We start from the raw sequence: 18,002 nt of genomic DNA, 5'->3' as shown, positions 1-18,002 counted from the left end.
GGTTAAGAAAGTAGGATTTTCTGAAACTATACATGTTTTTGTCTTTGTCTTTTTGTGTATGTTATGTTTATATAAAAGGTGAAAAACCAATATTTTTTTTTTTAAAAAAGAATACACAGTAAAGCCTTGCTTCTTATTTCCCATTTTAGGTGTCTTTTGATTTCTTGCAGCAAATACAATTTCCCCCATGATAAGCAATATAAGATGCCTCGCAGCAGCCTTGGGAGTCAGAGAAGCAGAGAGGGCCAAAACAGAGTTGGAGGCCAACACACTCCCTAAGTGGCCTTGTGGATTCTGGGAATTCTATGTCCTTGTCTGAAAGTGTCCAATTCACGACAACTGTCCTCTACCACTCATGCCTCAGCACCTTATCAGGATAGGGCTCCTATACACCCAAAGCTATTAAGAACGACATGAGGTATGCTTTGAGTGTCTTGTCAGCCGTCTAGAAAAACTTTTATAGCACAAAGGGGGCTTTGTTTGTTATCCATTTACTCCATGACAGCTACTTGCATGATTCAGCATACCAGGAGGGATCATAAGCTGTTGGAGGAGTCAGGATGAGGAGCAAATCAATTCAGTTTGTACTTCTATCCTAATCTAACAAATTCACACTCTCTGAAACAATATGCAAATTGAAACACAGCTATCCTTCCAAATTCACACATCTGAATTTTGCAATATTCCCCCCCCCAACCAAAATATCTTTTACAAAAATGCATAGATTAGGCAAAAGTGTGCATAAAAATGAAGATATCAGTGGAAGTAACATACAAAACTGCATTGTATTAAGGAGAAATTGCTTGCAAAAAATGAACAATTAGTCAAAACTACATAAATAGGTGTGTTTTTAAAGAAAAATCAATGAGGATTCTTTTTTTTAATTCAACACGTGGAAAACTGAATTTACAACTGGAAAAATTAGGAACCAAGAGAACTGAAATGAACCAAGAGATCCTGCCGTTGCTAGTTAATACCTGCCCACGTAACCTCACCAAAGACATTGCAGATGCTGTGGTGAACAAGAATGTGCATGTGATGGCGGTGCAATTCCTATCCAACAGCCCCGTTAACTATAAGAAGGTGAAAGCTTTTATTAAGCAGCATCAGAGACTGAGGGGGTTCGAGAATAAGGACAAATATGATATCCAGTCTTCTGTGCCAGCTGGACTCTTGTACCTTTGGAAGTTGCATGGTAGCCAGAGAAACATTTTAGACTTTGGGTGGGTGAGGGGGGAAGGAAGGAAACTAGCAGAATCTTCCTGTCTCTTTCTGGACATCATCTTCCCCCACCCCAGGTTTTACAAGTTAGAGGCACTTTACTTTGTGGAATGAATAAGAAACTAAAAGGTGCTTGGATCGTGTCTAGGTGACCATGGAAGGAAATTGCAGCTGTTCCCTAACAACCTCAAGCCAACCTTGGAGTGTTATTATTGTTATTCTTTATTACCTTTATGTACCGTCCTATGGGACGCAGGTGGCGCTGTGGGTTAAACCACAGAGCCTAGGACTTGCCGATCAGAAGTTCGGCGGTTCGAATCCCTGCGACGGGGTGAGCTCCCGTTGCTCGGTTCCTGCTCCTGCCAACCTAGCAGTCCGAAAGCACGTCAAAGTGCAAGTAGATAAATAGGTACCGCTCCAGCGCGAAGGTAAATGGTGTTTCCATGCATTGCTCTGGTTCGCCAGAAGCAGCTTAGTCATGCTGGCCACGTGACCCGGAAGCTGTGTGCCGGCTCCCTTAGCCAATAAAGCGAGATGAGCGCCGCAACCCCAGAGTTGGCCACGAATGGACCTAATGGTCAGGGGTCCCTTTACCTTTACCTTTACTGCCCTATAGCCACAGGTATAGGATTACATAACACAAGCCAGGTTGCCCTTTTTATATTTTACCATAGTAAGGCAACACAGGGAGCTGCCATACATGGAATCAGATCAGATTCATCTTGTTCAGTAGCGTCTACACTGACTCCACAGGGTTTTAGGCTGAGGTCTATTCCAGTCCTATCTGGAGCTGTCAGGGATTGAGATCCTGGGATCTTCTGCATGCAAAGCTTATTTTCTACCACTGAATTACAGCCTCTTCTCTTGGCCATCTTGAACAACCAGCTGTTAGAATGATGGGTCACTGAATCGTCGAGTTGGAAGGGAGTCAAGGGTCATCTAGTCAGCCACCTAAGATTCCACCTAAACATTAGGAAGAACTTCCTGACAGTAAGAGCTGTTTGACAGTGGAATTTGCTGCCAAGGAGTGTGGTGGAGTCTCCTACTTTGGAGGTCTTTAAGCAGAGGCTTGACAACCATATGTCAGGAGTGCTCTGATGGTGTTTCCTGCTTGGCAGGGGGTTGGACTCGATGGCCCTTGTGGTCTCTTCCAACTCTATGATTCTATGATTCTATGATTCTAGTCCACCCCCCTGCAATGCAGGAATCTCAGCTAAATTTGACAAATAAAATAAACCAATAAACAAAGAAATCCTGACCATGAGAACAGAGTGAATGGCAAGAGCCAAAGACTGCTTTCTGTCTCTTGCAGTAAAAATGTATGTTGGACACACATACGTTTTGGAATCTTTGTTGTATCTGCCAATGCAAAGGACTTAAGGGCCAGACACCAGCAGCCAGCTCAGCCATCCATCTTCCCTTGGGGGTGCAAGCTCTGTCACCTCTCATGCCACCCCCAGCTGCTGGGCATCTACTACAACCTTGGTCTAAAGCACTATCCTTGAGCAACTTTCCCTTGAACATAATCCCTCTCCCTCGATGGCTTGTTTTAAGCAAACAAACCTACTGTCTCACTGAGCACATAATGTGAGGTTTAGAAAAGCATTTCCTACATCTCCATGGATGTTTCTTAGTGGCTGTTTCTCCAAGAAAAGAGAATTAAGCTGAACGAGAAGTGTTTCGTTGGCCTTCCAGGCTAATCCTATCTGTCCATTTGGTCTAGCCATGATGGGTGCAGGGTCTGGCTCAGGCCCCATGTGGCTTGGGATACCATGTGTGCTGATTCATTGAACCCTAACCCTTGGCTCCCTCTGGAAGAGCTTCTGCCACGTCAAGAAACTGGCAGTAAACAAAGCAAAACACAGGCGCACGCACAGCCGAAGTCTGAGCCAGCTAAACGCCAGCAAGGGCGAGAGGCCGCACGGCAGAGAAATGCCAGGCACTCCCTCAGACAACCCAACCAGAGGAACCAGTTTCTGCTCGCACAGAGGAGTATGGATAGAGCTGCAGCCCATTAACCCAGCAGGGAATGCTGTGGGAAGAGTGGCTGCTAAGCTCTCTACTCCACAGAAGGGTGAGACTGGTGGTGCACACCTGGAAACACAGCTAGACTGTTCTTTTTTGCAATGCAGATCGAATCTGGTTGGAGGGGGCGGTGGGACACAACAGAATGCCGTATTTCATTAAACAATATATTGGACAGATACAGGATTGGTATGGATTGTGGCTGACGTAATGTGTAGTGCTGGTTTTGACCTTTAAAGCCCTTCACAGCCTAGGACCCTCGTACCTACGGGACCGCCTCTCCTGGTCTGCCCCACAGAGGACCTTAAGGTCCATAAATAGCAACACCCTAGAGCTCCCAGGCCCTAAGGAAGTCAGATTAGCCTCAACCAGAGCCAGGGCCTTCTCAACACTGGCCCCGGCCTGGTGGAACGCTCTGCCTCATGAGACCAGGGCCCTGCAGGATCTGATTTCTTTCCGCAGGGCCTGTAAGACAGAATTGTTCCGCCTGGCCTTTGGCTTGGAATCAACTTGATCCCCTTCCCCTGTTTCCTTTTTCCTTTCTCCTTCTGTGATGGAACTCCTCTTTGGGGACTTCCCTGGCTTTTTCTGGCCCACGTAGGACCAGTCTGGATAGTTGGCCTTGAAGATTTGATGTTTTCATCCCCAAAAAGTTTTTGATTTGAATTTCTACTGAAATGAGCCTGCATTTTAATGTTGTATTTTAATCTTGTTTTTAAGTTGTATTTTAATCAATTGTTTTTATACCTGGTGTTAGCCCCCTTGAGCCCGGTCTTGGCTGGTGAGGGTGGGGTATAATATTATTATTATTATTATTATTATTATTATTATTATTATTATTATTATTATTATTATACAGCTTCCCAAACCAATGGTGGGAACGCACTGGATACAGAATAAATGGTAGTGTGTACACAACTTGTGTCTCTTTATTACAGTGTTTCCCAACCTTTTTTGGGCAAAGGCACACTTGTTTGATGAAAAAAATCTCGAGGCACACCACCATTACAGCCCCGTGACGTCAGCGCGCAGCGTCACGCCGGGAGGGACGCACAAAAGTGAAAGTTTCAATTTTCCCCCTCCCCCTTGCCGGGGAACCTCCAAGCTTTGGGGGTGGGGGGGGGGAGGAGGCGATAGCGGGCGGAGGAGGGGGCGGCGGGGCCGAGGTGGCCGGCGGCGGCGGGGGAGGCCCCAAACCGGAGTGAGACCCGGGGAAGAAGGAAGAGGCGGCAAAGAGAGGCTCCGCTTCTTCGGCTGAGGGACCCGACTGAGCTCGCGCGAAGGCGAGCAGGGGGGTTGGAAACAGACGGAGCCGATGATGAGCCGGCGCGTGCGTGCAGCGGCTGGCCTCGTAGGGAGCCGAGGGGCGGGGCTTCCTTTCTGAAGGAGCTGAGGGTGGGGGTCCTCCGGCGCCTTCGGCAAAACGGCGCCGGCCCAGAGCGCTTCTAGGAGGCTGCCTTTGTGCGCGACGTAAAGCCCTCTTTCCCTCCCTCCAGCCCCGTGTCACCTGTGGAAAAGGGGGCTGGATCCAGTGACGCAACTCGGAAAACTGTTAGGGAAGCCAGAGCAGGAAAGTGAGTGGGGGGCGTCGCCGCCGCTTTAACCCACGTTTCCTTTTTGAAAGAGAAACTTAATCAGTGTTTCCCAACCTTTTTTGGACTCGCCCGCCTCCCTCCAGGCAACATCTCGCGGCACACCAGGCAACATCTCGCGGCACACCAGGCAACATCTCGCGGCACACTAGTGTGCTGCGGAACACCGGTTGGGAAACACTGCTTTATTAACACATGCTGGTGTGGAAGGAACTCTGCCCCCACTCCCAAGGATGTTAGATCAGCTGCTTCAGGAGTGGGTGGGTAGCATTTCTAAGGGAGATACAACAGGCCTGCGAACTTGCGCCTGGGCTTTGCACCTGACCATTTGCCTATCTTCAGGTTTTGAAAGACAATGGCCAGGCTCTTCCCAATAACTGAAGGGCCTCTCAGTTTTGTGTGTGACTTCGCATAAGCAAGACTTTCAGCACAATCTGGAGTCCAGCACAGAATTCAGAATTCTGATTTTTTAAAAAGAACATTTTAAAGCTTTGTGGCTTTAAAGAATAAATCGATATTTTTAAAGGCCTCAAGGTATTGCCTTCTCCACAAGCATGAAATACTAGCTTCAGAATAAAGCACGCAAAAGAGGAAATCTACATAAATCACTAGCAAATTTGAGTTATCATATAGGCACTGGAGTACGAATGAACATACATAAAATATAAGGTGGACTAAAGGTGGAATAATAGCATGGGTAATGAAAGATGGTAGCATGTTTTCAGGTATAGTTAAGCCAGATAAGAGTCAAACCACATTCCAACATTACAAAGCCTGAATATTCTAATTACTAATAAAATAAATAAAATTCAGCAGAGAGACGAACATGTTAAAGCCTCTGATGCCAAGATCTAAAAGAGCTCTACAGTGGTAATAAACAGTTCCTGGAGGGAAGAGTCAAGCACACAGCATGGCCCCAGATAGTCATGAGTGATACTTCATAATACTAATTTGTATTATGAAGCATCAATAAAAGTATACAATAAAAGAGGTAGGAGGTTATCAAGAGAAATAATAACTGGAATGGGGAAGAAAGAACCCTTTAAAATAGTGAGAAGGGGGGAAAAACTTTGCATGTGCTCCACTTCCAATGGTTCATATAATTTAGCAGACGTTTTCACAAGGAAACTACAGGAGCAAACCTTTGCTTTAAAAAGAAGAGTTAAGCAATTTCCATGCACCAAAAAACATGAAAACTACAAGATTGTTAGTTGTAACAGGCTACCTTGTGACTGTGGGGTGACTGATAGGTGTAGGATGAGGGAAATATCCAGCACTCAGTGCATCCAGCACTCAGAACTAGGAGATGGGCAGCCGACAGAAATCTCAATCTGTCTCCTCCGTTTCTTCCAATTTTTTTAACTGACGTCAGGCCAGAATGATGTCTGCAGCAGCTAGAACTGGCGCATTGCAACCTCTGAGGTGAGTCACAGGGACAGATTTGCTTTGAAGCAGATGTTCAATGGCTGTTTACTTCTTTGGAAAAATCTATCACAGCACATACCTGAGAGAACCCCAGCCCAGCACTGACCTGAAGCTTATACTCCTTGCGGTTGAGAATGACAGCTGTTATTTGCTGGTCCATGAAGATGAGGATGATGACCAGAATGGCAGGCACTGACGATGCCAAGCATATCCACCAGGAGTTTGCTCCAAACGGAAACACAACCCAGCCTCTCTCAGGGTTTGTAGGCTGTAGAGAAAAGGTTGATTGGGAAAAGTGAGTAGGGCCCAGCCTGGAACAAGGGCAGGCGGCAAGAATTTCAGCCACAGATTTGTTGAGCTGCCTCCTCAAGCTCTCTGTGCCTCCACTCCCATCTGAGCACACAGGCAGGGCTGCAAGGCTACTCACAGAGGGTGGCTTTCCAGCTGATTAAATTACAGAGGGCTTGTTTTCATTACATCTTGATAGTGTTTTACAGGTCCTGTGATGACTTTTTAAAAAGAAAAACCACCACCACCATTTGATAAATGCATTCATCTTCCATATATTCTAAATAAGAATTAAATAAAACATTGGGCCTTGCTCTAGACTGGGGTCTAGAGCAGTGTTTCCCAAAGCGTGTGGTCTTGCCCTTTGTGGGGCGGTGGAATTACCTAAGTGGGTGCTAAGAGGCAAGGGGGTCTGGAGATGTAAATAACTAGAAAGTCATCTAATCTCCCTTGCTGTATTATACTGTATTGTTTAATTAGTGTTTTTATGGAGCAGTCAAGTAATTTCGTCGTCCCCGAAGGGGGCAATGACAATAAAGATATTATTATTATTATTATTATTATTATTATTATTATTATTATTATACATCTGGATTTGCTGGATCAAGTTCTTCCATTTTGTTGAATTAGGACTCAGCTCCATTGGCAAAGAAAAACAGCTTTATATGTGCTGGATATGCACACTGTGACACCAGATGGCGCTGTGGAGCTCCATTTTTGCCAACCTGATTTCTCACACAAAGTTTACAAGGCGTTTAACTGAAATGCTTCTTTGATGTGCCTAGATCCAGCCTTAATTAAACTAAATAGTTTTAACTGGGTTTTCAATAAATGTCAATTAATTGTTTCTGTTTGAATTTTATTGTTATTATCTTCCATAGGGGGTTGTGTAAACCACTACTGTATTTCGAATAATGCTTTCTATAAGGTGGAGCTTATGGGGATAAGCTTATGGAACAAAGGGGCAAGTGGACCCAAAAGTACGGAAACCGGTAGTCTAGAAGATGCCGCTGGCTTAAGGGTGGCCGCCAGGATGAAGGCCATTTGTCCCAGCCTCAAGTGCTGGTTGAGGCAGAAGACTTATCTGAAGCTCTGCTTCTGCATCTGAAACGGGCTCATTGCTGTCTTGTCCCTGCCAAGGGATCCCGCTTGAATCCCAATTCATTTAACGTAAGACTGGCAGAGAAATGTCAGGCGCCGGTTACTCCAAGTGCAGAAGCACCTGCAAAGCCAGCCTCCTTGGTGGTGGCTTCTCTGACTCTGAAATCCCTCCCTGGAGAAGCCAGACTGGCTCCCTCCTTGCTGTGCTTCCTCCTCTGGCAGGTGAAAACCTCCTTAGTCCAACAGGCTTTGGGGAACTGACTGGTTTTAATTAAAAGGCTGGTGCTGCACTGGGTTTTTTATTGTAAATCTTTTATATTTATGTGTGGCTTTAATTCTATAAATGTTTGAGTTTTAGCTGCTCCTATTTTATCTGTAAGGCACCTTGAGTCCTTGCCAGGGAAAAGGGCTCAGTGTAAATGAATTAATAGTGATAAGGATAATACTAGTATATGGGGCCCCCGATCTTGGCCCTGGCGTTCCACCCACATTGCACAAGCTGCCTCTTGGCTGCCTGTTAGGAGGAGAGACCATGAGCTCCCTCCTACGCCCCTCCTTTGGGAGGCAGGCAGGGCTGCTCCCCACAAAGCCTCAGTTACGGTAATCCTTCACACCCAGGCCTGCAGCAGGGCAGCTCAAGCTTGGCCCTGATCCACCAGCCAACTCCTGCTTCCCTGCTCACAGTGCCGCCGGGGAACAACCATGGCAGGGTTGCTTGGCTTTGGCTCAGTTACGATGCCTGTAGTCTGTGCAGGCCTTGAACACCTTAGTTTTATACCCGTCTAACTGTCCTGGGCTCCCCCAAAGAATCCAGGCAACGGAAGCCTGAGACATGTGTCTCTCCCTCCCAGGGGTCCCTGGGGAGTGGGGATGGAGTGGGAATGGAGTCAGCAATCTTTCAGACATCAGGACATTGCCCCGCATTTGTGCTAAAGAGTCTAAGACAGCAATTCCATTTACACTTACTTGGGAGTAAGTCCTACTTAAATCATTGGAGCTTATTTCTGAGTAAACATAGACTCGGCTATAAAGCTATGCCATATATATTTGTTGGAAGCAATAAATGAATAATTGATCCGTGTGCAGGAAATATTTGTAGAGTACCAAACAAGACAGAAGATACTGCCCTGCAAAAATTGCAACCTAAAAGGTGGCTGGCTGTGCACAGCTCTGATTGGCTGAGACGTGTGCAAGACGTTGCAACGCTGTCGTTTCCTCCCCAGAGCACTTCTAAACTACAGTACCTGAAAGTCGATTGCATCAGTGTGCAATCAGTGTGTATTTTATTTAATAAACTAACATGCCACACAGAGAGGCAAGACAATCAATTTGAATCCATGCTCAGTTTGCCAGTCAGTATGGCTATTATTTGTAGTCCAAACACAGGAGATTCATGGGCTTATCGGTGGGGATATCCTGCACTTCTTCAGTTTGGAGTTGTTGATTTATGTATCAGTGTAGCTGCCCACAATGAGCAGCGCTTGTCTGAACTCACCCTGTACACGGTGAGTTCTGTCAGAGGCAGGGCCAGGCAACCACCTCAGGCAGCACGATCCACAGGGGCCGCAGATCTGGCGGACGGCTGCTTGGTGAATAAGAAGTGCTGCTCGTCTCCTCCCCACCCCCGCTGTTCCCAAAATACAGTCGTGCCTTGGTTTCCAAACAGCTTAGTTCTCAAACGTTTTGGCTCCCGAACATCACGAACCCGGAAGTGACTGTTCCGGTTTGCAAACAATTTTTGGAAGCTGAACGTCTGACGGGGTTTCTGCAGCTACTGAATTGCTGCAGGAGTTTCCTGCAGCCAATCAGAAGCAGTGCTTTGGCTTAAGAAAGTTTTGGAAGTTGAATGGACTTCCAGAACGGATTCCGTTCAACTTCCAAGGTACGACTGTAGATCTTTCCCCCCTTATTCCTGATTTCACTCACCCCTTCTTTCCTGCTTGGGCATTTCGTGGCTTGCCTCAGGTGCCAAAATGTATTGGGCCAACCCTAGTCAGAAAGAGGCCTTCCTTCCCATCACAGCAATCCCTCCCTTTGGGGGCAGCTGCCTCAAGAAGCCATGAGTCATAATCCTGAGCCCCTTTAGCAGCAGGCCACCTCCTTCATTTCAGTGCTCCTGCCCTTTTGCCTTTAACAGCAGCTGGAGACAAAGCAGAGTTTAGAAGGTATTGCATTCGCCATCACACCCATTCTATTTCCATGCCAGGAAAAGCTTCCATTGCTCCACTTCTGCGTTTCAGGTGGCTTGCGGAAGCCCAGGAGCATCCCATGGCTTCTCTCACTGTTCTTCCCCAGTCCCATAATTTCCCCCTCCCCTGTGTGGCTGTAATGGGCAGCACTGCAAGTGTGCTACACAGGGACAGCTGCTACCTCTCCTTCTGCTGCAATGGAGAATTTCTGAGGTACGTGTAATTTCTCCAGGTTCTGCCTAGAGACAGGAGGTGTGCCCTTTTATACCCAACAGACACTATAGTTTGGTGGTTGAACTTGAGAGCCAGGAAGTTCCTGGTTCAAACCTTGCTGTTAAGTCACTAGGTGACTTTATGCAAGCCGTGTCTCTCAGCCTCAGTTCTCCATCTGTGGCATGGAGCTAGTACTGCTGACCTTCTTCACAGGCTGCTTATAAGAATTACAAAATTGCTGTGTGTTATTACTCCTCTTGGCACACTTCCAAGAGGGACAGAGGGTGGGTCAGTCAGTCAATCCCTAAGGAACCAAGAGGTATAAATGGGCAAATTTTCCACAACAAACTCCTAACCAATGTTAGCAATATGTTGCATTACTTTTATCCTGTCCAGGTGCAGAAAACTGGTTCTTCTCTGACTCCTGCCATTTTTGCCTTCTGTACTGAGCCAGTCAACAATGTGTTACTTAATTCATGTTAATACACACTAATTAAAAGTATGCCCATTGCGCAGCATGAGACATTCACACCCACACAGTGACGTGGCCTTTCCCACTTCCTTTTAAGAATAGTACTGGTGCTACAAGAGACCCAGAAACTGCACTGCACTGCCGGATCTTTTTTTTTATCCCCTGCTGTCAAGAAGGCACAGATGATGCCCAAATAACCTCTGCTGAGCTCAGGGACCAGAGACGGACTGCAGATGCCAAACAGAGCTATTGCAAGACATTCTTATTTTGAATAGGCTGTATGAAACTACAGTCCCCACCTGGCATTATCACCCAGCCTTCAGGTTTGTGGGGGCTGGGTGGCAGGGACATCAGTCTGGATGATGCCTTGAGTCCCTTCCCACAACTTGGGGCCCTATATCTGTGGGGGTAGAATGCATCAGAGCAAACTTTATTAAGGCAGTGACTTTGGCTAGCTAGTTAAGCACCACAACTAGTGTTACTTTGTGCCATAGAACAAATGGGTGGTCCTTTCCCCCCCTCCCTCACCTAGCTGGTAGGGAGGAGAACAAAAGCCAGCGAGCTGGGTCAGAGGAGGCTGGAAGCTGGAACCCGACACACGCTTGCTCTGTGCTGGAGCCAAAGCTGTGGCAGATGAAGAAGCGAGACCTTCAAGGGTGTTGATGCTGTGAGCTCCTCCATCTTATTCTCAGGTTGTATATATGTGTAAATAATACCATACACCCCAAAGACATCACAGTCTCTGCTGACCTTCATTCTAAGGAAACAGAACTCTGGGCAACTGCTGTACCCCTGGAATTGCTCAACTCCGAGATGGGGATGGTATACGAAAGATCCAAAACATTTCAAGTAGTTAAACGTTAATGCTCCCTAAGGAATTTGTTTTGCAGAACTGCCTTACCATTCTGCCATCTTGGAAAAGGTGATCAAAAGTGCTACATGCAGAGAAATTCTTTACTTAAACTTCTTTCTTATGTAATCCTCTCACACCTTTAAAATTCCACAGAAACATATGGCCCCAGACGCAACATTTGCACTTATTCTGCACCCTAACAGAGCAGCTCTTTGGCATGCTCCAAGCCAGGCCCACCTTGAATTTGTTGGGCACAATGAGCTTCGGGGTCTCCAGTCCAAGGGCTGCATCGATTCCACAGAATATGAGGATAGCCAGGATGATGGAGAAGTCGCCCACCAGCCTCCGCAGCTAAAAACCAAACAAAATAACTGCCATGAGATTTGCAGAGCAAGGTTTACACTCACAAGTATGCAGAGTTGAGGTTAGTGTTCCCATTCCAAAGAAGCCCTGGACTTTAATAAAATTCAGAAAAGTCAGGAGTGAAACACCTTATAAGGAAGGTTCCGATAAAAAGTGTGTGTTCCTTTCTATAAACCAAGATATGAAATTATACTTCCTTTATAACTGTAGATGTTTGTGTGAGAGGATGGTGGACTCTGGAAGAGAGGTGTGTGTGTGTGTGTGTGAGAGAGAGAGAGAGAGAGAGAGAGAGAGGGAGGGAGAGAGAGAGAGAGAGAGAGAGAGAGAGAGAGAGAGAGAGGGAGAGAGAGAGAGAGGGAGGGAGAGAGAGAGATGGAACTAAGCAAAGAACGTGCAGGTGAGAGAGGGAAGGGATGGCAGCAGCAATCTAGCAAACATGCTCTGCTTTGAGGAGAGAGGTCTGCATCCTCTCAACAATGGCCTGTTATTTTCTTTAGTTTCTTTTTTGTGTGCTATTATGAGGGATGCAAATCTTAGAATGAAATATAAAATAAATGCTAAAAACAAGTAATGCCTGTGCACTTATTGTGCAACTCCCCCCCTCCCCCCCGGGTCCCCAATGGCTGTAAAGAAAAAAAGAAGATCAATAAAACGGAGAAGCTGCCAAGGGACACGACCCACGCTCATCCGAGAGCAGGAATCCTTACAGTGGGCTGCCCTTCGTCAAGGGGAAAACCCCTCATTGCCTCCCCAAAGTATCTAATGCAGTCAATGGGACCAACAAGCCTCACTCTGGACCATGGACCACTAGGACAAGCACATCAAAAAGAAAAGTTAAGTGATGGCTGGCGGGAGGGTGGGAGGATAGGGGAGCAAAGCAAACAGACTTTACACTGAAACATTTTGTTTAGAATCATAGAATGGTAGAGTTGGAAGGGACCCTGGGACAGTGGCGTAGCGTGGGTTGTCAGCACCCGGGGCAAGGCAAGTAATTTGCGCCCCCTAACCTGTGGATTTGCGCCCCCTAACCCGTGGAGTTGCGCCCCCTAACCCGTGGATTTGCGCCCCCTAACCCTAACCCCCAGATGTTGCGCCCGGTGCGGCCGGCCCCCCGTGCACCCCCCACGCTACGCCACTGCCCTGGGATCATCTGGTCCACCCCTGCAATGAAGGAACATGCAGCTGTTCCATATGGGTATTGAACCTGCCACCCTGGAATCATCAGCACTATGCTCTAACCAACTGCTCTACAGTCCTGGATTGTAGAGCTGAGCTTTTTGCTTATTGAGTATTCAGTTGGCCTTGGTGTCTGCTATGTTCAGAATCTGCCTGCAGATACAGAAAGCGCAGGGAATCCTGCCTCCCCTCAAAGCCTCGGTGGCCCAGGGATGGAGGCATTCATTTCTCACTGAGTGCTGGGCAATATCTTCTGGGACCCACCGGGAAGCACCAACTGAAGGAAGTAAGGAGATTTCCTGGTGTAGAAGAAACCAGGCACATGAAAGAACTTGGAGGGTGTAGTAGTAATTGCCAGTGGCGTAGCGTGGGTTGTCAGCACCCGGGGCAAGGCAAGTAATTTGTTCCCCCTAACCCGTGGATTTGCACCCCCTAACCCGTGGATTTGTGCCCCCTAACCCGTGGATTTGCGCCCCCTAACCCTAACCCCCAGATGTTGCGCCCAGTGCGGCCGGCCCCCCTGCACCCCCCACACTATGCCACTGGTAATTGCACATATTGAAACCACCTGCCCACCCCTTTATCCAGGGAATGGATGAGAGAGGGGAGGTACTCACAGCTGCGGGGAAATAGCGGCTGGACTTGAAGTTCTTTAAGGCCATAGAGCAGAGGAATGTTCCCAGGAACAGAATGTAAGACATGAAAGTGATGTCAGGCACGAAGTTGCAGCTGTTGCCCACTAGGTGGCCTCCAAGTTGTACACACTCTTTCTTGGTCAGCAGCGACCAGTTCCCAAACTCCGACTGCTGTGGAGAAGAAAGCAGCAATCTCACCGAGGAGCAAGTATACACTGCCTGACTTAAAGTAATGGATCCCAGCCCTGAGCAAGGCGGAAAGATGTGCTGTTGCCTAGGATGGATGTTTTGTGGAATTGATCCCAGTTTCAAGCATCATGATGACGTCTCTCTGTATGCAGTGGCGTAGCGTGGGTTGTCAGCACCCGTGGCAAGGCAAGTAATTTGCGCCCCCTAACCCATGGATTTTAGCAGGGGGCAGAGAGCTGCAAGTACGAGCGCCCCCCCATGTTGCGCCCGGTGCGGCCGGCCCCCCCTGCACCCCCCACGCTACGCCACTGTCTGTATGCACAGGATCCCTTTCTACCTTTCTTCCCTCTCCCTGGTCCCCAGCTGCCCTGTAGGCAAAGATTCGGAGCAGGGACAGGGCTGGCCAGACCAACAGGCAATGTGAGGCAGCCACCTCAAGTGGAGGTCACTGGGATTCGGAGTGGCAGTGGCAGCCCTCTGCCTGCTTCCCTTTTTTTTAAATAGATATTTATTGAAGTTTCAGAAATTATATACAAAAGAAAAACAAACAAAACACAGACAAAAAAGAACAAGTATAATTTCAGTCCCTTATTTTCTTATGCCTTACTTCGCTGACCTCCTCCTACCTCCCCTTTCTGTATTCCAATTTCAAAATATTTATTCAGCAAGTCCTCTCCCTTAATTTCATTTAGTTTTAACCTATCTTTTCTTTTAACTTGAACATTATTGCTATAAACCACCTAGCTTCTAAGCCGTCATCGTTCTAACATTCATTAATTTTGCAGTGTTTCTCATCCCTTTCTTCAGTTTATTTTTGATAACCTTATTTTCATTTAGTTTAGTTCATTTACAAAATCCAGTTTTACCTTATCCAAACTTAAACATCGAACTTATACATCAGTTCTTATTCTTAAACCATTTTTTCTAAGGCCGACCAAGGTTCCCTTCCACGAATTTCCCAATTTACATAACAATGATAAGAAAAAATAAAAGCAACAGAATAAATTGTAATTATGAACCCTTTGGAATCCCAAACTCCACCCCCCCTTTCCCGGTTTCAGTCCCCCCTCTTCCTGCTTCCCTTCAGCCCTGGGGCTCTCCCCCTCCCTCAAAGGACAGAGCAGTGTGTGCCCTAGGATCTCCTTTGCCCCAGGTGTGGCGTCCCATCACCGACATGGAAGTGCCCTGGGCTTGTAGAATGGGTGGGTGGCAGAGAGGTCCATCTTTGCCCTCTCCTCCTAGGCCACATCTGAATGAGAAGCACAGGGAACATACAGAGATGCTGTGCATCTCCCCAGACCAATCCTTTCACCACCAGGATGCTGAAAGGACAGCCTGAGTAGGTGGGTTAAGTAAGGGAAAGAGTGTGTCTTGGCTGCACATCTCAAGGCTACAGTCACTGGCAGCTGCAGCCAGGACGACCCTTTCCCCTGCCCTCCCACAGCAGGCTCATCCCATGATTGCAACTTGCCCTCTGGGCCACTTCGCCATTAACTAATAAAATGGGCAGGAGCATCTATTTGGGATTTGTTTTGGGGGTGGGAGTTACGAGATGACCCAGAAGGACTGCAGAAGGGTCTAGCATTTGTGAGGCTGTGATGCTTTCAAAAGAACGACGTTAAATCCACATAAGGGTGATCTTGGCAGTGGAGATGGAGCAGGACGGCTACTGCATGATGACCCCTTGGCCATTCCACCTGTCCCAGCTATGACACCAGGAAATAATTCAAGGTCTCCAAGGGACATGGAGTTCTTGATCCTCCTTTGGTCGGTTGCATTAGTCACAACATACTGTAGGCTCTTTGGACCTTGGTTTCCTTTCATTCACATCCTAATCATTGAAAACGATTCAATTTCTTACCTCTCCCAAACTGCTGAAGGTCGGGAACAGTGTCTCGTTCAGAAGAGAAGAGTTGTCTGAAAGAAACAATGGTTAGGTCCAAGCTGTTTGAAAGACTATATTTCCTCATGCAACCTGCCCAGGTTTTGAGATCTTCAGGGGATGCCCTTCTCTTGGTCCTGCCACCCTCCCAGGCACATTGGGGGGGGGTGTGCAGGTGAGGGCCTTCTCTAGAGAAGCCAGACCAGCTCCCTCCTTGCATTCCTTCTGCTGGCAGGTGAAGACTTATTCCAACAGACTTTGGGGAACTGAAGGTCTGGTGCTCTGCTGTTTTTATTGTAATTACTTGTATAGTTTTAATATATTTTTATGTACACATAAATAGTTTTAATTTTATCAATGTTTAATTGGTTTTTATTTTAATTATTGCTTTTCCTATGTTTTAAGCTGCTCTTATTTGACGGGTAAGCTCCTGTTGCTTGGTCCCTGCTCCTGCCAACCTAGCAGTTCGAAAGCACCTCAAAGTGCAAGTAGATAAATAGGTACCGCTCCGGCGGGAAGGTAAACAGCATTTCCGTGCTCTGCTCTGGTTCGCCAGAAGTGGCTTAGTCATGCTGGCCACATGACCTGGAAGCTGTACACCGGCTCCCTCGGCCAATAAAGCGAGATGAGTGCCGCAACCCCAGAGTCGGCCACGACTGGACCTAATGGTCAGGGGTCCCTTTACCTTTACCTTTTTATTTTTGACTGTAAACTGCCTTGAGTCCCTATCAGGGAAAAAGGCAGATATAAATAAATAAAATGATAATGTAAAACATTGATTCATATTTTGGACCATTGTACAAGTCCACTGTTGCCTGAAGATGGGGGGGGGGGCAGAAAAAAACCTAAGCTGAAGAATTCCTCAGATGTGACCCATCATGGACCAATCGGACTAGAGATTCAGGCAGACAACAGCTTTCCTGCAGGGTTTCCAGCTATTCCAACGCACCCATTGCAACAAGCATGGGCTTCTCATCTCACCTCTCTCTGGCACCCGGCAGGTGCAGCTGTACAAGGTGACATCACTGATCTTGTAGTCCCAGTTGACTGGGTAGTGTTCCACCAGAGACAGCATCTTCTTAACTGCATCGTAGATGAAAATGAAGCTGATGAGGGCACAGAAGCCTTCTTCGGTGAAGCGTGTGAAATACTGCACCAAGTAACTGGCTTCGGTAGCCACCAGTATGAGGCCAAAGAAGGCCACCCAGAGGCCGATCCAGAGGCGGAATTCTAAGTAATCCAAGCTGTAGTCTCTGGAAGGAAGGAAGGAAGGAAGGAAGGAAGGAAGGAAGGGCCAAAAGAATATTCCTGAATGGGCTGCTTCACTTGCAAGAGAGCAGACAGTTAACCACAAGATGCCACATCCTACTTCTTGCCCTGGTGTCTCAACAAGGTAGGCACATAGCAGCTAAGGAGTTACATCTACAGCCAGTCTTCCGCTATTGGGAGACTGACATTTCAGCACTTTCTCTTGCCAGCTTGCAGGTCGGCTCCCCTCACTTACAAAAAGGTAGAAAGAGATGGTAGTCTGAGGCCACCTATTTCTCACATGCACACCACTCAGTTAATATCTGAAATTATCAAATTATGAGCAATGGAATCCATGCACTGGGATGGGGGGGAGGTAGAATGCACCCCTCTTCTCCCCAGAGGCACCAGCCTCTTCAGCTGTCAGGCTGAGCTGAAGGCAGCTGAGCAGCAATGCCTGGTCAAGACACTTTGCACCAGTGGCGTAGCGTGGGGGGTGCAGGGGGGGCTGGCCGCACCGGCCGCAACATCTGGGGGTTAGGGTTAGGGGGCGTAAATTCAAGGGTTAGGGGGCGCAAATCCACGGGTTAGGGGGCGCAAATTACTTGCCTTGCCCCGGGTGCTGACAACCCACGCTACGCCACTGCTTTGCACCAGGAGACAAGCCCTTTGCTTTCATCCAGTGATAGCCTGCTTGCACTTGGTCAGTTGAGGCCTCCTGCATGATCCTTTTTATGTTGGGAAGTTAAGCCAGGCTGACTTTCTTACTGGGCTTGACATACTGAACCGTGCTCTGTAAATGCTTTGACACATTTCCCAATAACAGTGAACATCCTGCTATGGAACTTTGTTACAATACAATTATGGCTGCAAAACACTTTTATGTACAAATAAGGAAGGATCCATTATCACCAACAATGGAAGAACAGCTGTTAAAACTGACTGACTTAGCTGGGATGGCAAAAATGACATGCTTTCGGAGGAAAGTCATTGTTAACGTTTGTTAAAGATTGGAAACTTCTCGTAGACTTTTTGCATGAAAAGAAAATGAAGTAATGATATCTGGATTTGAGGACTGAAGATAATGCTTGTTTATAGAAAGTGGCTTTATGAGATGTAATATTGGATTG

The 18,002-nt window shown here is 47.2% G+C and overlaps 1 protein-coding gene across 2 annotated transcripts in view; it reads right to left on the bottom strand.

Annotated features, from left to right (window-relative positions):
- SLC4A9 (solute carrier family 4 member 9) overlaps positions 1 to 18,002 on the bottom strand; it is a 42,478-nt gene that overhangs the window by 10,679 nt on the left and 13,797 nt on the right. Inside the window, exons 11-15 of one of the 2 annotated variants that reach the window (XM_081206216.1) lie at positions 16,606 to 16,877; positions 15,604 to 15,659; positions 13,536 to 13,724; positions 11,617 to 11,730; positions 6,370 to 6,531 (exon numbers count right to left, since the gene is read on the bottom strand). In XM_081206216.1, coding sequence (XP_081062342.1) covers positions 6,370 to 6,531; positions 11,617 to 11,730; positions 13,536 to 13,724; positions 15,604 to 15,659; positions 16,606 to 16,877 — 793 coding nt within the window. The remainder of the gene's footprint in view (positions 1 to 6,369; positions 6,532 to 11,616; positions 11,731 to 13,535; positions 13,725 to 15,603; positions 15,660 to 16,605; positions 16,878 to 18,002) is intronic. The other variant, XM_081206217.1, reaches the window with a different exon arrangement.

This window comes from Podarcis bocagei (assembly GCF_964188305.1).
Source record: "Podarcis bocagei genome assembly, chromosome: 8".
Lineage (NCBI taxonomy): Eukaryota > Metazoa > Chordata > Lepidosauria > Squamata > Lacertidae > Podarcis > Podarcis bocagei.
The sequence above is the reverse complement of the archived record's forward strand: the minus strand, read 5'-3'. Positions and strand labels throughout refer to the sequence as shown.